At 41.9% G+C, this 22,995-nt stretch overlaps 1 protein-coding gene across 2 annotated transcripts in view; it reads left to right on the top strand.

Annotated features, from left to right (window-relative positions):
* The window catches only part of GPM6A (glycoprotein M6A), a 571,936-nt gene that overhangs the window by 240,510 nt on the left and 308,431 nt on the right, over positions 1–22,995 (top strand). The window contains exon 1 of one of the 2 annotated variants that reach the window (XM_069744251.1): positions 15,514–16,694. The exons of the other annotated variant lie outside the window; for it this stretch is intronic. Coding sequence (XP_069600352.1) covers positions 16,658–16,694 — 37 coding nt within the window. The 5' untranslated portion in view covers positions 15,514–16,657. Of the gene's footprint in view, positions 1–15,513; positions 16,695–22,995 lie in introns of those variants that run through there. 2 annotated transcript variants of the gene reach the window in all.

Raw genomic sequence — 22,995 nt, 5'->3', positions numbered from 1 at the left:
TGGCAATCTTCCTGATGTGCTGGAGCCATGTACATAGTCATCTGCGTCCAGTACTGAGGTTTATCCTTGGCCAAGGGTGTAGCATCAATACCCCTCAAAGGAATAGGGCTCTGCAAAGGCTGCAAGGAAAAACCACAGCGCCTGGCGAATTCTAAGTCCATTAAGTTCAGGGCAGCGCCTGAATCCACAAATGCCATGACAGAAAAGGACGACAATGAGCAAATCAGGGTCACAGATAAGAGAAATTTAGGCTGTATAGTACTAATGGTAACAGACCTAGCGACTCTCTTAGTACGCTTAGGGCAATCAGAGATAACATGAGCCGAATCACCACAGTAAAAACACAGCCTATTCTGACGTCTGAATTCCTGCCGTTCTGTTCTAGTAAAAATCCTATCACATTGCATAGGTTCAGGACTTTGCTCAGAGGACACTGCCATATGGTGCACAGCTTTGCGCTCGCACAGACGCCGATCAATCTGAATGGCTAGAGACATAGATTCGCTCAAACCGGCAGGCGTAGGAAAGCCCACCATAACATCTTTAACCCCTTAAGCCCCGAGGGTGGTTTGCATGTTAATGACCGGGCCAATTATTACAATTCTGACCACTGTCCCTTTATGAGGTTATAACTCTGGAACGCTTCAACGGATCTTGGCAATTCTGACATTGATTTCTCGTGACGTATTGTACTTCATGTTAGTGGTAAAATTTATTCGATATAACTTGCGTTTATTTGGGAAAAAAACGGAAATTTGGCGAAAATGTTGAAAATTTTTAGGGACCACATCTCATTTGAAGTCACTTTGAGGGGTCTATATGATAGAAAATACCCAAGTGTGACAACATTCAAAAAACTGCACCCCTGAAGGTGCTCAAAACCACCTTCAAGAAGTTTATTAACCCTTCAGGTGTTTTACAGGAATTTTTGGAATGTTTAAATAAAAATGAACATTTAACTTTTTTTCACACAAAATTTATTTCAGCTCCAATTTGTTTTATTTTACCAAGGGTAACAGGAGAAAATGGACCCCAAAAGTTGTTTTACAATTTGTCCTGAGTACGTTGATACCCCATATGTGGGGATAAACCACTGTTTGGGCGCATGGCAGAGCTCGGAAGAAAAGGAGCGCCATTTGACTTTTCAATGCAAAATTGACTGGAATTGAGATGGGACGCCATGTTGCGTTTGGAGAGCCCCTGATGTGCCTAAACATTGAAGCCCCCCACAAGTGACACCATTTTGGAAAGTAGACCCCTTAAGGAACTTATCTAGATGTGTGGTGAGCACTTTGACCCACCAAGTGCTTCATAGAAGTTTTTAATGCAGAGCCGTAAAAATAAAAAATCATATTTTTTCACAAAAATGACATTTTTGCCCCCAATTTTTTATTTTCCCAAGGGTAAGAGAAGAAATTAGACCACAAAAGTTGTTGTGCAAGTGGTCCTGAGTACGCTGATACCCCATATGTGGGTGTAAACCATTGTTTGGGCGCATGGCAGAGCTCGGAAGTGAAGGAGCGCCATTTTACTTTTCAATGCAAAATTGACTGGAATTGAGATGGGATGCCATGTTGCGTTTGGAGAGCCCCTGATGTGCCTAAACATTGAAACCCCCCACAAGTGACACCATTTTGGAAATTAGACCCCCTAAGGAACTTATCTAGATCTGTTTTGAGAGCTTTGAGCCCCCAAGTGTTTCACTATAGTTTATAACGCAGAGCCGTGAAAATAAAAATTCTTTTTTTTTCACAAAAATGATTTTTTAGTCCCCAGTTTTGTATTTTCACAAGGGTAACAGGATGAATTGGACCCCAAAGGTTGTTGTCCTATTTGTCCTGTGTACGCTGATGCCCCATATGTGGGGGGGAAGCACTGTTTGGGCGCATGGCAGAGCTCGGAAGGGAAGGAGCACCATTTGGAATACAGACTTAGATGGATTGGTCTGCAGGCGTCACATTGTATTTGCAGAGCCCCTGATGTACCCAAACAGTAGAAACCCCCCACAATTGACCCCATATTGGAAACTAGACCCGACAAGGAACTTATCTAGATGTGTTGTGAGAACTTTGAACCCCCAAGTGTTTCACTACAGTTTATAACGCAGAGCCGTGATAATAAAAATTCTTTTTTTTTTCACAAAAATGATTTTTTATTCCCCAGTTTTGTATTTTCACAAGGGTAACAGGATAAATTGGACCCCAAAGGTTGTTGTCCAATTTGTCCTGTGTACGCTGATACCCCATATGTTGGGGGGAAGCACTGTTTGGGCGCATGGCAGAGCTCGGAAGGGAAGGAGCGCCATTTGGAATACAGACTTAGATGGATTGGTCTGCAGGCGTCACATTGCATTTGCAGAGCCCCTGATGTACCCAAACAGTAGAAACCCCCCACAAGTGACTCCATATTGGAAACTAGACCCCCCAAGGAACTTATCTAGATGTGTTGTGAGAACTTTGAACCCCCAAGTGTTTCACTACAGTTTATAACGCAGAGCCGTGAAAATAAAAATTCTTTTTTTTTTCACAAAAATGATTTTTTAGCCCCCAGTTATGTATTTTCACAAGGGTAACAGGATAAATTGGACCCCAAAAGTTGTTGTCCAATTTGTCCTGAGTACGCTGATACCCGATATGTGGGGGGAAGCACTGTTTGGGCGCATGGCAGAGCTCGGAAGGGGAGGAGCACCATTTGGAATACAGACTTAGATGCATTGGTCTGCAGGCGTCACGTTGCATTTGCAGAGCCCCTGATGTACCCAAACAGTACAAACCCCCCACAAGTGACCCCATATTGGAAACTAGACCTCCCAAGGAACCTATCTAGATGTGTTGTGAGAACTTTGAACCCCCAAGTGTTTCACTGCAGTTTACAACGCAGAGCTGCGAAAATAAAAAAAATCTTATTTTTCCCACAAAAATGATTTTTAGCCCCCCACATTTTTATTTTCCCAAGGATAACAAGAGAACTTGGACCCCAAAAGTTGTTGTCCAATTTGTCCTGAGTACGCTGATACCCCATATGTTGGGGTAAACCCCTGTTTGGGCGCACCGGAGAGCTCGGAAGGGAAGGAGCACTGTTTTACTTTTTCAACGCAGAATTGGCTGGAATTGAGATCGGACGCCATGTCGCGTTTGGAGAGCCCCTGATGTGCCTGAACAGTGGAAACTCCCCAATTCTACCTGAAACCCTAACCCTAACACACCCCTAACCCTAATCCCAACGGTAACCCTAACCACACCCCTAACCCTGACACACCCCTAATTCTAATCCCAACCCTAATCCCAACCGTAAATATAATCCAAACCCTAACCCTAACTTTAGCCCCAACCCTAACCCTAACTTTAGCCCCAACCCTAACCCTAACTTTAGCCCCAACCCTAACCCTAACTTTAGCTCCAACCCTAACCCCAACCCTAACCCTAGCCCTAACCCTAGCCCTAGCCCTAATCCTAGACCCAACCCTAGCCCCAACCCTAGCCCCGACACTAACCCTAACTTTAGCCCCAACCCTAACCCTAACTTTAGCCCCAACCCTAACCCTAACTTTAGCTCCAACCCTAACCCCAACCCTAACCCTAGACCTAACCCTAACCCTAGCCCTAACCCTAGCCCCAACCCTAACCCTAGCCCTAACCCTAGCCCTAACCCTAACCCTGATGGGAAAATGGAAATAAATACATTTTTTAAATTTTATTATTTTTCCCTAACTAAGGGGGTGATGAAGGGGGGTTTGATTTACTTTTATAGCGTTTTTTATATCGGATTTTTATGATTGGCAGCCGTCACACACTAAAATACGCTTTTTTTATAGCAAAAAAGTTTTTGCGTCTCCACATTTTGAGACCTATAATTTTTCCATATTTTAGTCCACACAGTCATGTGAGGTCTTGTTTTTTGCGGGACGAGTTGCCGTTTTTATTGGTAACATTTTTGGACATGTGACAGTTTTTGATCACTTTTTATTCCGATTTTTGTGAGGCAGAATAACCAAAAATCAGCTATTCATGAATTTCTTTTGGGGGAGGCGTTTATACCGTTCCGCGTTTGGTAAAGTGGATGAAGCAGTTTTATTCGTCGGGTCAGTACGATTACAGTGATACCTCACTTATATTATTTTTTTTATGTTTTGGCGCTTTTATACGATAAAAGCTATTTTATAGAAAAAATAATTATTTTGGCATCGCTTTATTCTCAGGACTATAACTTTTTTATTTTTTTGCTTATTATGCTTTGTGGCAGCTCGTTTTTTGCGGGACAAGATGACGTTTTCAGCGGTATCATGGTTATTTATATCCATCTTTTTGATCGCGTGTTATTCTACATTTTGTTCAGCGGTATGATAATAAAGCTTTGTTTTTTGGCTCGTTTTTTTTTTTTCTTACGGTGTTCACTGAAGGGGTTAACTAGTGGGACAGTTTTATAGGTCGGGTCGTTACGGACGCGGCAATACTAAATATGTACACTTTTATTGTTTTTTTGGTTTTTTTTTAGAGAAAGAAATGTATTTATGGGAATAATATTTATTTATTTATTTATTTATTTAGTAATTTTTTTTTTTTTTTCTTACACATGTGGAAATTTTTTTTTTTTTACTTTTTTACTTTGTCCCAGGGGGGGACATCACAGATCGCCGATCTTACAGTTTGCACAGCACTCTGTAAGATCGGCGATCTCACTGACATCGCTGCAGGCTTACAGGGCTGCAGGCGACCCGGAAGTGCTCCCTGCAGGACCCGGATGCAGCCCCGCGGCCATTTTGGATCCGGGGACTGCAGGGAGAAGACACTCGGTACACGGTGAGTACATCACCGTGTACCGATCGTCTCAGGGAAGCACGCAGGGAGCCCCCTCCCTGCGCGATGCTTCCCTGTACCGCTGGCACATCGCGATCATGTTTGATCGCGGTGTGCCGGGGGTTAATGTGCCGGGAGCGGTCCATGACCGCTCCTGGCACATAGTGACGGATGTCAGCTGCGATAGTCAGCTGACACCCGGCCGCGATCGGCCGCGCTCCCCCCGTGAGCGCGGCCGATCGCATATGACGTACTATCCCGTCACTGGGAATTAAGTCCCAGGTCACCTGGACAGGATAGTACGTCATATAGGATTAAGGGGTTAAGGGCTTCAGAAAGACCATTTCTGAAAATAGCAGCCAGGGCCTCCTCATTCCATTTAGTGAGCACAGACCATTTTCTAAATTTCTGGCAGTATAATTCTGCCGCTTCCTGACCTTGACACAAGGCCAACAGGGTTTTTTCTGCATGATCCACAGAATTAGGTTCGTCATACAATAATCCGAGCGCTTGAAAAAATGCGTCTACATTCAATAATGCCGGATCCCCTTTTTCAAGAGAAAAAGCCCAGTCTTGAGGGTCACCACGCAGCAAGGGTATGATGATTTTTACTTGCTGAATGGGATCACCAGAAGAACAGTGTTTCAAAGCAAAAAACAATTTGCAGTTATTTTTAAAGTTCAAAACCTTGGATCTGTCCCCAAAAAAAAAATCAGGAGTAGGAATTCTAGGCTCTAAAACCGGAGTCTGGACAACATAATCTTGAATATTCTGTACTCTTGCAGCAAGTTGATCCACATGAGAAAACAAACCCTGAACATCCATGCCAGAGCATATATCCTGAACCACCCAGATATCAAGAGGAAAAAAGAGATAAACTAGAGCACAGAAAAAAAAATGGTTCAGAACTTTCTTTTCCTTCTTTTGAGCTGCATTTAATTCATTTTTGGCCACTTGTACTGTTATGATGCGGTGGTTTAGGAGCAACATGGAACGAGCTCTGAAGGAAGTGGTAACTGTACTGACCGCAGTCCCTAAGCTCAACACAACACTAGAAGTAGCCGTGGAATGCTCCTAACTCTCCCTAGGCATCTCGTCACAGCCCAAGAGCTAACTACCCCTAAAGATAGAAGCAGGAAAACTATCTTGCCTCAGAGAAAATCCCCAAAGGATAGATTAGCCCCCCACAAATAATGACTGTGAGTGGAGAGGGAAAAGACATACACAGAATGAAACCAGGATGAGCACAGGAGGCCAGTCTAGCTTGATAGATAGGACAGGATGGAATACTGTGCGGTCAGTATAAAACACTACAAAAATCCACGCAGAGTTTACAAAAATCTCCACACCTGACTAAAGGTGTGGAGGGTAAATCTGCATCCCAGAGCTTCCAGCAAGACAGAATTAATTCATACTGATAAGCTGGACAAACATAGAAAGCACTGAACGGATAAGTCCACAATCTGTGAACAGAACAGAGCAAGCAAGAACTTAGCTTTGCAGAACTGGTCAGGAAAACAGGGAAATCCAAAGAGATGTGAATCCAACCAGAAACCATTTACAAGTGGCACTGGCTGAAGAAAGAGCCAGACCTAAATAGCCGAGCAGAAGAGACGATAAGTGGAGGCAGCTGATGACAGCTAACTCCAAGGAGCAGCCATACCACTAGAAACCACAAGAGGGAGCCCAAGAGCAGAACTCACAAAAGTGCCACTTACAACCACCGGAGGGAGCCCAAGAGCGGAATTCACAACACAGCCCACATAGTATGTAGCACAGCAACGTAGTATATAACATAGCCACGTAGTATATAACACAGCCACATGGTATATTGCACAGCCACGTAGTATATTGCACAGCCACGTAGTATATTGCACAGCCACATAGTATATAGCACATCCCACATAGCATATAACACAGCCCACAAAGCATATAACACAGCCCACGTAGCATATAACAGCCAACGTAGCATATAATACAGCCCATGTAGTATATAGCTCAGCCATGTAGTATATAGCACAGCCACGTAGTATATAGCAGTGTGGGCACCATATCACTGTTAAAAAAGAATTAAAATAAAAAAAAGTTATATACTCACCTTCCGGCGGCCCCCGGATCCAGCCCAGGCCTTTAGCGATGCTCCCACCAGGTCCGTTCCCAGTGATGCTTTGCGGCAATAACTCGTGATGATGTAGCGATCTAGCGAGACTGCTACATCATCTGGGTCATTACCACAAAGCATTACTGGGACCGGAGCATAGTAAGTAGCGGGAAAAGCTGCCGGGGATGCCGGAAGGTAAGAATATCATGATTTTTTTTTTATTATTATTTTTAACATTATATGTTTTTACTATTGATGAGTAGTGTTGAGCGATACCGTACGATACTTGAAAGTATCGGTATCGGATAGTATCGGCCGATACCCGAAAAGTATCGGATATCGCCGATACCGATACCCGAGACCAATACAAGTCAATGGGACACCAAGTATCGGAAGGTATCCTGATGGTTCCCAGAGTCTGAAGGAGAGGAAACTCTCCTTCAGGCCCTGGGATCAATATTAATGTGTAAAATAAAGAATTAAAATAAAAAATATTGATATACTTACCTCTCCGGAGGCCCCTGGACATCACCGCTGGTAACCGGCAACCTTCTTTGCTTAAAATGAGCGCGTTTAGGGCCTTCCATGATGTCACAGCTTCTGATTGGTCGCATGCCGCTCATGTGACTGCCACGCGACCAATCACAAGCCGCGACTTCATTCTCAGGTCCTAAATTCCTAGAATGAGGAGTTTAGGGCCTGAGAATGACATCGCGGCTTGTGATTGGTCGCGTGGCGGTCACATGAGCGGCACGCGACCAATCAGAAGCCGTGACGTCATGGAAGGCTCTAAACGCGCTCATTTTAAGCAAAGAAGGCTGCCGGTTACCAGCGGTGATGTCCAGGGGCCTCCGGAGAGGTAAGTATATCAATATTTTTTATTTTAATTCTTTATTTTACACATTAATATGGATCCGATGCCGATTCCCGGTACCACAAAAGTATCGGAACTCGGTATCGGAATTCCGATACCGCAAGTATCGGCCGATACCCGATACTTGCGGTATCGGAATGCGCAACACTATTGATGAGGCATAAGCAGCATAAATAGTAAAAAGTTGGTCACACTTGCCAAAAGTGGTGACGGACCCGGAAATGCTGCAGGCAGCGTTTCCTGGTCCGTCACAGAATGACGGCACATCGCTAGTGGCGATGCACCCGGTAACAGGGTTAATGGCAGCGTTAATGGACTGCATTTCACCGCATTATGCCGCGGTGTAATGCAGTCCATTTAACGGACTGCTAAAACGCTATGTGGGCGCTGACTGGAGAGTAGTATGGAGGGGGCACTGACTGGAGGGGAGTAGGAAGGGACCAATTCGCGGCCGGACAGTGCCTGTCTCTGATTGGTCGCGCCCAGCCGGCCAATCAGTGATGGGGGATTTCCGTGACAGACAGACGGAAGTGGACCTTAGACAATTATATATATAGATGCGACTTTCGCATAAAGAAAGAAAAAAAAAGGTCAATCTGAGTATCCCTCCTGTTCGTTTTGCATTTTTACGGTCTGCAGGAGTTTCTTTTCCTGGTAGTTCTACCTGTCGTGGTCATTCGATTGATTTTCAAGTGATGGTGGACTGTGATTCTGCACTTAATTTGATTGATCAACAATTTCTAGAAAAGTGTAAGATTGATTCTATACCTTTAACATGCACTTTTCCTGTAGTGGCGATTGACAACACTCCTCCAGAGCATGGGTGCGTTTCTCGAAAGGTCACCGGGTTTCCACTCACTGTGAATATGGAACACCAGGAATCTTTAGATTTGTTTGTACTTGATAAATTGCCTTTTCCAGTTGTTCTGGGGTTAACCTGGTTAAAGATGCACAATCCTGTACTGGAATGGTCATCAAGTACGATAAGATCCTGGGGTCAGGAGTGTTATGGAAAATGTTGTGATGTACACATTGCTGCTGTTGTGAAAAGTGAGCAACCTGAAGCCATTCAGGAATTCTGGAAAGTATTTTCAGAGGTGGAGTCACAAGCTCTACCACCTCATAGGGATTATGATTGCGCTATTGAGTTCGTCCCAGGTGCTACTCTCCCTAAGAGTTATTTATTTAATCTGATGATTCCTGAGAGGGAGGCCCTAAAGGATTACCTGTAGACTAGACTTGCTGCACGTCATATAAGACCCTCTAAATCCCCTGTGGCTGTGGGATTCTTTTTTGTAAAAAAAAAAGATAGGGGTCTTAGGCTCTGTTTGGATTTCAGGGAGATTAATAAGATCACTGTGCGCAATCCTTAGCCCTTGCCACTAACTCCAGATTTGTTTAACCAATTAGTTGGAGCCAAATGGTTCTCTAAGATCGATCTCCATGAGGTATAAGAAGGCGATACATGGAAGACAGCCTTTAATACCCCGGAAGGTCATTTTGAATGTCTAGTAATTTCTTTTGGCCTTACAAATGCTCCGGCGTTCTTTCAAAATTTCATTAACGACATTCTGAGGCCGTTGATCGATATGAGTGTTTATGTTTATTTGGATGATATTTTGATCTACTCGCCCTATCTGGAGTCGCATTGGCAGAGAGTCCACGAGGTTCTGCAGATTCTGAGAGAAAACACACTCTTTGCTAAACTGGAGAAATGCGAGTTTGCAGTACAGAAAATTATTTTTTTGGGGTACTCTATATCCAGTGATGGTCTTGAGATGGACCCGGTGAAGGTTCAGGCGGTATTGGAGTGGCCTAGACCTGAATGCTTGAAGTCGATTCATAGATTCTTGGGGTTTGCTAATTATTATTGAAAATTCATAAAGAATTTTTCTGTTATCGCAAAACCTTTTACTGATCTGACTAAGAAGGGTTCCAATACTGACCAATGGTCCCCTGAGGCTGTCAAGGCTTTTGAGCATCTCAAGGAGAGGTTTAGCTCTGCTGCTGTTTTGATCGAGAAAGATGAGACTAAGCCCTTTCTGGTACAGGTGGATGCCTCATCAGTAGGAGTGGTGGCTGTTCTGTCACAGGAAGGAGAGGATGGGGTGCACCCTGTGCGTTCTTTTCTAAGAAATTTTCGAAGGTGTATCTCAACTATGATGTTGGGAACTGAGAATTGCTGGCTATTAAGCTTGCGTTTGAGCATTGGTGACATTTTTTGGAGGGCGCCAGACATCCTATACAAGTCTTTACTGATCATAAGAATCTGATCTACCAGGATGCTCCTAAACATTTGAATGCCCATCAAGCTAGGTGGGCATTGTTTTTTGCCTGGTTCCATTTCTCTGTGACATGTATCCCTTGGACAAAGAATATTAAAGCTGATGCTTTGTCTCGTAGTTTCTCCCCAGTGGTTAACACGGAAAAGGCGGAATCTATTCTGCAGAGAGGGGTGGTTGTGGCAGCATTAGGTTCTGAGTTGGAAAATAGCATTCTTAAAGCACAGTATGCGGCACCAACTAAAACTCCGTATGGGAAATTATTTGTGCCTAAAGCCCTGAGGAGACCTTTGTTTACGGAATGTCTTGAGTCTCGTTTGGCAGGTCATCCAGGGATTGCCGAAACAAGAATGTCGATTGGTCGGGACCGGGGTTGCTAAGAGAAATTGTCAAGTGGGTGCATCAGTGTACCGTGTTCGCTAGGTCTAAGGCTTCTCACGCTCCGGTGGCAGGGTTGCTTTGCCCGTTAGATGTTCCTAGTTCTGCATGGACGCATCTTGCAATGGATTTTATCACCGACCTGCCGGTCTCTGAGGGTTTTTCTGTCATCTGGGTTGTTGTGGACCGGTTTAGTAAGATGTGTCATCTGGTCCCATTCAATAAATTACACTGCAGTAAGACCCTTGCTAGGGCATTTGTGAAAGAGATTGTCAGGCTACATGGTGTTCCCACGGACATTACTGTATCTCCGATAGGGGACCACAGTTTGTGGCTCGCTTTTGGCGTGCTTTTTGTGACAGACGTAAGGTTCATTTGTCATTTTCGTCGGGGTATCATCCGGAGTCCAATGGACAGACCGAGAGGAAGAACCAGGACGTTGATCAGTTTTTGAGATGTTGTGTAGCGGACAATCAGGAAATGTGGTCGGAATATCTACCATTAGCTGAATTTTCTCTCAATAATCATACATCTTCTTCGGCTGGGTGTTCCCCTTTCTTTTGTTGTACTGGGAAGCATCCATCTTTCGGTCCTTTTTCTAGGATTGGGGCGGCGGTGCCTGAGGAGGAGAGTTTTTCAGGAAATTTGGAAAAGGTTTGGACCAGTGTGCACAATAATCTTAAACAGGCTAATAGGAGGTCTAAGAAATATTTTGACAAGAGAAGAAGGGAGGCAAGTTTTGTTGTTGGGAACATGGTTTGGTTGTCCTCTAGGAATCTGCATTTGAAGATTCATTCTAAAAAGTTGGGGCCTAAGTTTGTAGGACTCTTCAAAGTGGTTCAGATTGTCAACTCTGCAGCGGTGAGATTAGACATTCCTTCATCCTGGAAAATTAATTCAGTTTTTCATGTATCTTTGCTGAAGAAAGTTGACATGCCAGATAAGGTGGCTATGCAGTCTGCTCCTCCAATTGATGAGGACTGTGAGTTTGAGATTTCACACATTCTTGATTCCAGGTGGCAAAGAGGAGGGTTACAGTATCTTGTGTCCTGGAAGGGTTTCGGTCCAAAGGACAATTCATGGGTGAAAGCTGTGGACGTCTCAGCCTCAAGGTTAACTAAAGCTTTTCACAGGAGATTTTCGAATAAGGCCTGGCCTAGAGGATCCGGCGGATCTTTGTTAAAGGGGAGGTACTGTTAGAATCTGTTTAGTTTGCTACTAGCTTTTGAAGCTCAGATTTTGTTTTAAAATACTGTGGTCACCATTAATGGAGCTGCCAGAGCAGCAAATAATCTCCATAAGTGACCCCATTTTGGAAACTACACTGCTCAAGGAATTCATGTAGGGGTTTAGTGAGTGTTTTGAACATATATATGCCTCACAGAATTTTATAACATAGGGCTATGAAAATAAATGTATCCATTTTTAGCACTAAAATGTTATATTCGCTGCAATTTTTTTATTTTCACAAGATAAAATTTCTCCCAATAACGGTAATGCCCCATATCATATGTCATCATAAACTACTGTTTGGCCATACAGCAGAACTCAAAAGGAAAGAGTGCCATTTAAATTTTGGACCACAGATTTCACTGGGATAGTTTGAAGTTGCCTTTTTCAGAGCTTGTAGAGGTGAAAGATCAGAAAACTAAAAATGAACCTATTTTGGCAACTAGACCCATTGATTCACTGGATTTTATTTTGGGAGCAGTCATGTCATGTTTGAAGAGCCTTTGTTCTACCAGTAATATGGAAATCCACTTTTTTTGTCTTGATAGAAGACAGACCTGATTTGGGGCTTGTTGAATTGAAAATTTCAGTCGTAGCTTTTTGGGGTACATAACATATTTTGATCACTTTAAGGCTGGATTCACATTTTATCGTGTGCTCTACATTGAGAACTTTTGTAAAAATTTCTGTTTAAATCTCCAAAAAAGGTGATTCAAACTGTATTCCCAATGGAACCATTCACTATAATGAGTTAGGGAGGCATTTTGGACCCCATTTGATCTGTGTTCTGGAAGTGTTCCCCGTCTTTTAAAGCAGACACTCAACTGTGTTTGACCACACTTTTGTGCACCAAAAAGAGGCTAAAAAAGATAAACACTGCTGGAACAGAGGATAGATAGATCCTAAGGTGACTCCAACTGCCTCATTATTGTGAATGCTTCTGTCTGATGTTTTGTGTAAATTACACTGGTTTGGGGATTTAGACGCAAACCCCGAGTTGAGTGCTCAATGTACAGCAGGGGATAAATGTGAGCTGAGCCTTAGGACATGTTCCTTTGTAGCGCAAATATTATGTTTTTTCTTGTGCATAAAATATTTTGCATTTAACTGTCTAAGCAAAGTGGTTGTAATTTCATGAAAACTCCTACGCATTGTGCTTATAAAGACAACGCTGAAAAAAATGCATGTAAAAAAGTGCTGGTGTATTTTCACATGCATATTCAATGCTTTTTAACCCCTTCATGACCTTGGGATTTTCCGTTTTTCCATGTTCGTTTTTTGCTCCCCTTCTTCCCAGAGCCATAACTTATTTTATTTTTCGGTCAATATGACCATGTGAGGGCTCATTTTTTGCAAAACAAGTTGTACTTTTGAACAACATCATTGGTTTTAGCATGTCGTGTACTGGAAAACGGGATAAAAATTCCAAGTGTGGTGAAATTGCAAAAAACCTGCAATCCCACACTTGTTTTTTGATTGGCTTTTTTACTAGGTTCACTAAATGCTAAAACTGACCAGCCACTATGATTCTTCAGGTCATTACAAGTTCATAGACACCAAACATGTCTAGGTTCTCTTTTATCTAAGTAGTGAAAAAAATTCCAAACTTTGCTAAAAAAAAAAAAATTGCGCCATTTTCCGATACCCATAGCATCTCCTTTTTTCATGATCTGGGGTCGGGTGGGGGCTTATTTTTTGCATGCTGAGCTGGCGTTTTTAATGATAGCATTTTGGTGCGGATACGTTTTTTTGATGGTCCGTTGTTAAAAAACGTTATTCTGGCAATTTGAATTCTGGCAAAGGTTAATCCTTTTTTTTTATTGATAGATCGGGCGATTCTGAGCGTGGCGATACCAAATATGTGTAGGTTTGATTTTTTTTTTTTATTGATTTATTTTGAATGGGGCCAAAGGGGGGGGGGGTGATTTAAACTTTTATATATTTTTTATTTTTTCACATTTTTTAAAACTTTTTTTTAACTTTTGCCATCAGATCGCTGCTGTGCAGCAGAAATGCAGATGTGCTATGAGCGCCGACCACAGGGGGGTGCTCACTGCAGGCTGGCATTAGTAACTAGGGTTGAGCGAAACGGGTCGGCCATTTTCAGAAGTCTCCGACTTTTGGCAAAGTCGTGTTTCATGAAACCCGACCCGACCCCTGTGTGGGGTCGGCCATGAGGTCGGCGATCTTCTGAATCGATACCGAGTTCCGATATGTTTGCAATATCTGAAATCGGTATCGGAATCCATATTTAAGTGTAAAATAAAGAATTAAAATAAAAAATATTGCTATACTCACCCTCTGACGCGCCCTGGTACTAACCGGCAGCCTTCCTTCCTTAGAATCAGCGTGTGAAGGGCCTTAGATTACGTCGCGGCTTGTGATTGGTCGCGCGACCGCCCATGTGACCGCTCGCGCGACCAATCACAAGCCGCGACGTCACCGAAGGTCCTTCAAGCGCTGATTCTTAGGAAGGAAGGCTGCCGGAAAGAAGCAGGGCGCGTCCGAGGGTGAGTATATACCTAATAGGAATATACTCACCGCGCGACCAATCACAAGCCGCGAAGTCATCTAAGGCCCTTCACGCGCTGATTCTAAGGAAGAAAGGCTGCGGCTGCCGGTTAGTACCAGGGCGCGTCAGAGGGTGAGTATAGCAATATTTTTTATTTTAATTCTTTATTTTACACTTAAATATGGATCCCAGGGCCTGAAGGAGAGTTTCCTCTCCTTCAGACCCTGGGAACCATTGGAAACCCAATGCGCTGCATTGGGTTTCGTGTTTCGGCCGACCCCGACCCCGACTTTTTTATAGGATCGGCCGATTTCACTCGACCCGACTTTTGAAAAAGTCGGGTTTCGTGAAACCCGACCCGATCCTATAAAAGTAAAAAATACAACATTTATTGCTTGGAAATTCAGAGACATGTTGTCAGACGTTTATAGAATACATGAACTTTTTACATTTTACTCAAAAATATACCTATAAAGAGAAAAATCAGACAAACTGAACATTTTGCAGTGGTCTCTTAATTTTTGCCAGAGCTGTGTATCTGCACCAAAAATGTATCAAATAAAGGACAAAATTAATAAAAATCACGATAATCAGAGCAGTATTTGCCTATTTTGGTGTGAACACCTGCAGAAAACAAGTGCAAAAAAAGCACTTTCACACTATGGACCTTGAATATTTTTAACATTGAATGCTGATCTCACGCTCTGCACTATTTCTGTACTGCAGTGCATGATATGTTAGTTTCACACTGTCAGAACATATTTATAGCAGGGCCTAACAGGCCACCGTACCTCAAGACCATCTCTTGGCCTTGGCCTGTCATGGCAACTATCAGGAGCCCTCTCCCTCTGTTAACCATCTAGTCACTGCCGTTGCAATTGAAAGTGGTAACTAGGGGATTAAATGGGCAAAATCAGTGTTAAAACCGATCACGACCGATGCAAGAGGTTGTCAACTGTAATATCCAGCTGACACCAGTAGAATTCTTGCTTGTCGGGGGTTGCTTTTCACTTAAAGGAGTATTCCCATCTCTAATATCCTATTACCTTATGTACAGTGGCATGTAAACGTTTGTGCACCCCTGGTCAAAATGACTGTTGTTGTGAACAGCCAAACAAGTTGAAGATAAAATGATCCCTAAAAGGGCTAAAGCTAAAGATGGCCCCTGAACTAACCAGGGTCTCCGTGAGACGCCTCCCAGGATTCTTTTCAACTAGAACGGAAAAAAACATATTTTCTAAATATTTTCCACGGCAGCAATAAAGAAGAACAAACAGAATACTATTGTCACATAACATCTGTCTGGATGATGTTCCATACAGTGTTAATTAATGCATGACGGATCTCTCCGAATCTGCTGATGGCTGGATTGCCTTAGAAAATGTCTTGTAAATCCTCGGGATTCTCTTGCTTTTGTGCGTCAATGTGACTAGATCCCGAATGTTGCGTCTCGTGAAGGCAATATTGATGATTTTTGTGCCCCCATCTACGTAATGGAAGGCATTCAGTTTCAGTGTACATCGAGGACGCTGTTTTTTTTTCTTACGTGCTAAAAACAAGCCGAAGCGTTGTTGGCCATTATACCATTCTACATTGCCCGAAATGTGAAAATGAAAAGCTTGTCACTCGGACGCAGACACAAGATGCAGTTCTCAGACTGCGGAGTGTGATTTGCATTACAAATCAGACCGTCAAGCTTCCAAAATCTCCCTCAAAATGGCTCTGCCGCTATATATGCTTCCCTGTGGTGTGTAGACAAAGGAATCCGTCCTTCCATCCCGAATGTGCCTGCCAGCGACGTATGTATGGAATAAGTGTGCCAGCCTATGTCGCCATCCCCGTGACACCATGTTTGTGCCGCACACCTATTATTCCCTTCTCCCATCTCTGTGCAATGCAAAGCGAGGGCTGTAAATAGCATCGTGATCAATAAAGGCAACACATAGAACCAGCAAAGCGTGTCATATGTAATGGGTCTAATTGGGAGAGCGGCCCCTACTGCAGCAGACAGAGCCCACAGACATTTGGGCTTTTCCACTTTTGCCAGCAAGTAGGGGGTATTTGCAGTTGGTGGTCTGTTTTCTGCGCGAGCTACGCCCCTTCATCTGTTCTCACTGCAGCCTGTTCCCAATTTCAGGCTCAGAATACAACAACCCCTTAGCTTCTAGGCTGTATGTGCAATTGTAGCCGGAGACAGGGAAACTGAGCTTCCCATAGAGGAGTGAATGAGAGGCGGTTGCAGGACCTGCTAGTGCTGGTGTACAATGGGAAGCTTTGAGCAGAGGAATTGATAATCTTCATGGAAGAGTAATTTGAATGAAATTCCACTTGACAGGCTGTCTCCAAGCAAAAGGCAGGCAGTGAGGGAGTGTGTGCAGCACCCAGGGCTCCGCTGCTGCTGTAGGTGACAACCACATATACACTGTAGCCACATCTCATTACAGCTCTTCATTAGTTCCCTTCCAGCAAGAGAGAGAGGTGGACATGGAGGAAAACATGGAAGAAGGACAGACACAGAAAGGTAATGTGTTTATGTGATTACTACATATCCTCTTGCCTTGGATTAGCAAAACCCTCTTATTCTTCATTTTCTGCAATGTGCATGTTCTTGGCAACATACATGGCCGGGCAACGAAGGCTACGGAGACGGCTGGGAACCTGTTCCCATCTGAAGAACACTAATCTTCATTTTTTTTTTTTTTACCCTTTCACGCTTGCCTTGCTGGGAAAAATTAGGACCTCAGAGTGAACTGTGCAACAGACGCTGACAATATGTATAGTTAGCCTGGGCTCACAAAGAAGTCAATGTAGCCATTAATTCCATGATTCAATGGAGCACAAGAATTGGGAAACAGATTTCCATAGAGCTAGAGGGGTGAACATGATTAGTCCCTGTTCTTCGCCATGGTTAGAATAGACGTAGCGCTGTATATGTTTGTCTATTGTGTGTTACTATACCGTTATTATGGTCCTATCGCCGTCCTGTATGTTTGTTTACTGCCACGAGCAACAATCCGAGGCACGAGATCCGGTCCTGCAGAATTGGCGCTGTTGTTTAATAATCAGCTTTGCAGATTTTATTATTTTTTTGTCTTTAAATGATTATATTTAGTAGCCGTTAGGGAATTATGCCAACTGGTCAGTGGGTTTTTATTTGCCAAATTTTCATCTGTGTTGTTGCACTTCTCTCATTAGACCTGACCTACTTACGATAAATGAATGCTGTTTTTTTTATGCTGACTTGTTTTTCCATGTCTTTGTGCATGAAATTAGAGGGAGTCTTGCTTAGGATAACCTGCTTCCTGCAGGTGTTTTGCAATATGTTTAGACTTCATTCATCAGATTTTGGAAAATGATCAATGTAAAAAAAATGCAGTGGGAAGATAAAAAATAAAAATAAAAAAAAAATAGAAAAATTAACATACAGACATCATGATGCTTCAGGAAAAGCAGTCGTGTTTTTTGGTGGCCATGTTGACGTATTGTTTACTTATTATATGTAAGATTCCCAAATCCCATAATACAATTTAATATGTCATCAATGATCCCCAAATGTCACGATCAACCCGGTGGCTTTGCTGTATCTGTTGCTGTTTCCTCTATTTGACACGGTGTTGTTTGTGTATTGTGCATTACCTTTGTGTACCTACAGCATATACTGTATATACTGTCAATAGGAATGTTTTTTACGTTTTTTACCATTTGACTCTATTTTCCTCATTTGCTAAATATAAGCTTGTACCACGGAAAACATTAAGGCTTTGTCTTCTACACTTAGTATATCCTCCATTGCCTAAAATGCCAAGAACGGAGATTTACAGATCTTGTGATTTCTACAACACTGACATCCTGTGGTAGCTGTGCGATTGTGAAGAGTCAATGAAGTTTATGATAGACGCTAATTGTTCACAATTTAATGCCTCCGGTCTCCGATTTATCACTAGTTACTAATCCGAACATCTTGGTTGAACCCACATAAAAAGGCATAAGGCCTGCTGTGGGTAGGTGATGACCCCCCATTAAAAAAGAGATGAACTGATTATTCTGCATCCTCTCTGTTATTCATGGTGCTGACCTGTGCCATTATTTAGCAATTGCCTATCCCGTTATTACATTATTGACCAATCTTGGCTTTTTGGAGCTCATTAGTACCAGATTTTTACATATCCAACAAATAATAATAATTTATTAAATGAGAACTTTCAAATCAGAACTACTTCTTGTAGCATTATCATAATGTAAAAAAAGTCAGTGGAAAATATTACAGAGTACTAAATTAAGCATTGATTAGTATTCTGTAATACTTGTATAATTCATATTCTTGGTAATTTAAAAAAAAAAAATCTACCTTTAGTAGATAGTCGTGTACCTACATTTTTTGGATTATTTTCTAGAATAGCTTGCCAAGGGTGTGTAAAAGATAGATAACATTATTTTGACCAATATATGACTTGTATCCTGCATTTTAGCCAGTGTTCCTTTCCTGTATTCTTTATTTCTATTCATTTATTCCAGCATATCTGCTTGGATGTCTCCATACAAGTCACACATAGGGGAGCAGGATCTTCTCTTCTCTATGTCTCTGTAGCAGAATGCAGGACATTATATTGCAGTACTGTTCAGTGTAGCTGTGAATCCAGCGCTCGGTTGACCTAAACACTTGCTATAAAACAGCAGCACAATCTCTTTGAGTCTCTGTCTCTCTCCATCAAGGTCAGGAGCTGGATTCTAATCTTACTGTACAGACTTATGTGTATGGAAACAGGGAGGGGGAGGTACAGAAGAGACTTTTAAGTAGGGAAGTGTACATTTCTGATATCAAGAAATTCTTTACAAATTAATTTATGCAAGTCATAAACAATACAGGTCTTTTTCATTTTTTTTTAGTTCTAGCCGTTTGGCTGCTTTTTAACTATGCTCTTTGAAAACACCACCATGATACTTTTTGTGAATATTTCTTAGCTGTTAAAGTCTGATTTCATACGTGGGCTATGCTGTACAATGCCGCATGTCAAGCACTCCAAGAATGTTTTTTTTTTGCTTTTATTTTTACACTTCATAAAGTATAAGATAGTGCAGGTCACTCTTAACAGGCGTGTTATTGCCAAATTATCAGCTCCATTAGCGCCCATTGTTATATCATATGACTTGCTTGCTGATTACCTGAATACTATAGTGTTTTCTGTGTAGACCTAAAGAAGTCTCTCTGCATTCATTCAAGACTCTATTGTATTGTGATTGTGGTACCGTGTTAGCCAGAAAAATCGATGTGAATACTTTTCTGCCCAATGATGACAGAAGTATTCTGGGAGTGACACCTTTATTGGCTAACCAGAAAATAATATGTTTGCAAGCTTTCAGAGCACAGAGGCTCCTTCTTCAGGCAAGATTACAATCTATCTGTAATCTTGCCTGAAGAAGGAGCCACTGTGCTCTGAAAGCTGCAAACATATTATTTTCTGGTTAGCCAATAAAGGTGTCACTCCCAGAATACTTCTGTCATCATTGGGCAGAAAAGTATTCACATCTTCATTCAAGACTCTAGTAATACATAGAGAGGCCAACATCCAATTGGCTACCTACTAAAAAACGGTGTATGCTAAACATATCATTTTATAATAATGGAACTTATGGGTGACAAATGAACCTCAAAAATATCCTCTGCGGCCATCCTGTAAAAATAAAATACATAAAATGCATGCATTCTTTTTAATACAGAAGCGTATGGGAGAAAAATGACTGAAGCATGACATCTGTTCAGGCATCTGTTGGACTTTTGTTTCCATGTTTCATGTGTTTTTTTTATATTCACGCAACAAACATCTTGGGATGTGTCAGGTTAAGAAAGGACAGATATGTACTGATGATGTATAACGTCACCGTTGGTTAAAATAAATTTGTCCACCAATCTAATATATATGTTTTAGTATTAAGGAAAATAATTGGTCCATGTGTCCTTCATAAAATTTCTTTATGTTGAAGATAGCTAATCTCTCAATTGCTGACATTTACCTGTTCTTGTAATTGCGTGAATGTCGTGTTTTTGCAGGAAAGGATGCACAGTGGGACCTTGAGATTTGCTGCCTATTAGCAGCAAGAGGTAACGGTTGTACACCTGTACATTTCTTTTATGGGTGAACTTAGCTCTATAGGAAACCAGTAATCTTATTTTACATAAAAGAAACATAAAAGATTCACTGAGTTGTTGAAACCTCCACCTGTGAAAAAAAGAGAATCGAGAGGAATATCTCAGTACCTATCAATGGACTTACAATTCCCTGAAAAGGTCATGAAATTCACAAGATATCATTGAAAGAGGCAATGCGTACCAATACATGGTTAAAGTACCAGTTCACTATATGATTGAAACAGGACACATTGGTATATAATGGAGGTAGCACAAGTACAAAATACTGATGAGCAACCAGTCACATACCTATTATGCATGGGGGAGGGGAGGGTGGATGCTCAGTATTGTAGATGCACATGGCGTGTGTAAGGTGCCAGTCACACTTGGCGTTGCTCACGCCAATACTATTAGAACAGGTGGACTGTCCAATACATTTGAAAATACAACTTAAGATTGCACACACTGTATTTGCCTCCACTAACACTACTGAGCCTGGTTTCATCATACCAGTGTGACAAATAGTGTTTTTTTTAGGTTTTAGATGCTATTTTGTCCAAAATACACAAACTTACAACCCTCATCGAGGGTCTTCAATGTCATGAGAGTCCTTATGCTAAAATGAAAAGCCATTCACCTTATAGAACACTTAAAGGGACACTGTCACCTGAATTTGGAGGGAACAATCTTCAGCCATGGAGGCGAGGATTTTGGGTGTTTGATTCACCCTTTCCTTACCCGCTGGCTGCATGCTGGCCACAATATTGGATTGAAGTTCTTTCTCCATCCTCCGTAGTACATGCCTGCACAAGGCAATGTTGCCTTGCGCAGGTGTGTACTATGGAGGACAGAGAATGAACTTCAATCCAATATTGCAGCCAGCATGCAGCCAGCGGGTAAGGAAAGGGTGAATCAAAAACCCCAAAACCCCGCCTCCATGGCTGAAGATTGTTCCCTCCAAAGTCAGGTGACAGTGTCCCTTTAAGGACTCATATCTGTTGTGCCCTACATTTATTTTTTATTTATTTTCTCACTTATATAGCGTCATTAATTCCACAGCACTTTACAGACATTGGGACTCACAATCTATATTCCCTATCAGTATGTCTCTGGAAAGTGGGAGGAAACCGGTGTACCCGGAGGAAACCCACACAAACACAGGGAGAACATACAAACTCCTTGCAGATGTTGTCCTTAGTGGGATTTGGTTGGAATCAGGTTGTGACGATGCTGTGAAAGAGACGGAGCATTGGTAAACGCCAAAACTACATAAATCTGGCAAGGCCAGCAAAGATGACGCAATTGACTTCTGAGGGAGGTGAATGGAGAATAAGGGAATGTCTGACTGGGCAAATAGCATGGCATGATTGGGTTGTCTTTAGAGGTACAGATGAAAGAGTGCCAAAGACAGCCATAACCAAACTCAAGACAGAAGGAATCGGTGGTGGGCAGCAAATCCTCCACAGATCCATTGGGATAATGGATGTACCAGTTTGCTGGGGTCTACATGTATGATAGGGACTCAGGAAATAAGCCTGCATCACAAGCGGCATATGCAAACTGTGGCACACAGCTAATGTGTCTCTACCAGCAGCGAACGGAGCTCGCACCAATTGCTGCTTTTTAACAATTTAGATGCTCTCAATCTCTGATAGTGACATTTTAATAATAACTAGACGAAATGAAGGCACACTAACCAGCATTTAATGAAACATTAATGTGCGGATGGTTCACCATGCCAGCTGGGGACTTACTAAAAGCCCACATGGCTGCCATCTTGGCACTCTTTTGAAGCCTAGCCATCAGGGATGCCAACTGGATTCTTTCTGAACAGTGTCTAAAAAAATCATGGAATGCCAACACATTACTGAGGCATCTGTTGGCTATATATATATATATATATATATATATAAATATATATATATATATATATACATATATATATATGTATATATATATATATATTTATATTTTGTATTTTTTTGTGTTTCTCGCATCAAACGTTTTGGGATATGTCAGGTTAAGAAAGGACACATACTGTATTTACTTATGATGTGTAATTTCACAGATTCTTAAAAAAATGGTTTACCAATCTAACTTGATTTGGTAAAAGGAAAAAAAAATGGGTCCAAGTAGTACTATATTATATAGAAAAAGAAATCAAAGGATGACAGGTATAAGTGCGCAGAGGGGAAAAAAATTAAAAAAAAGAGAGATAAATGAGAAAGAAAAAATAAAAAAATATTATATGTAAAGATACAAATTCATAATGCAAATATGAATCGATATTTGCTATATTAGCATCCATATAAGTCCATTGTATCAAAATATAAAAATACTTAAAGAGAATTTGACAGATGATGGATTGGGCAGCATGCATTAGGCACATTTTGTTTGCACATTAGGCTTGAGGACCAAGCCATACGACAGACGGTACGCTTCTCCCCACCCACAGCCCTGGATTGACAGGCCTCTGCCTATATGCAGCTTTTAAAGTATGTTTTTTTTCTGAGACACCACAGCGTTTCAGAGTCAAAACCATTCCTGGCTGAGTTGATACAGCCAGTGCCTGATACGTGGTGGCTATGAAAACACCATAAAGACAAAAACAAATCGAAACACCAGAATTACTTTTTTTCAGCCACCACACCTTACAAAAAATGTAAGTAAAAATTAATCCAAATGTGATATCTAC

This window comes from Ranitomeya imitator, chromosome 1 (genome assembly GCF_032444005.1).
Source record: "Ranitomeya imitator isolate aRanImi1 chromosome 1, aRanImi1.pri, whole genome shotgun sequence".
Taxonomy (NCBI): domain Eukaryota; kingdom Metazoa; phylum Chordata; class Amphibia; order Anura; family Dendrobatidae; genus Ranitomeya; species Ranitomeya imitator.
The sequence above is the reverse complement of the archived record's forward strand: the minus strand, read 5'-3'. Positions and strand labels throughout refer to the sequence as shown.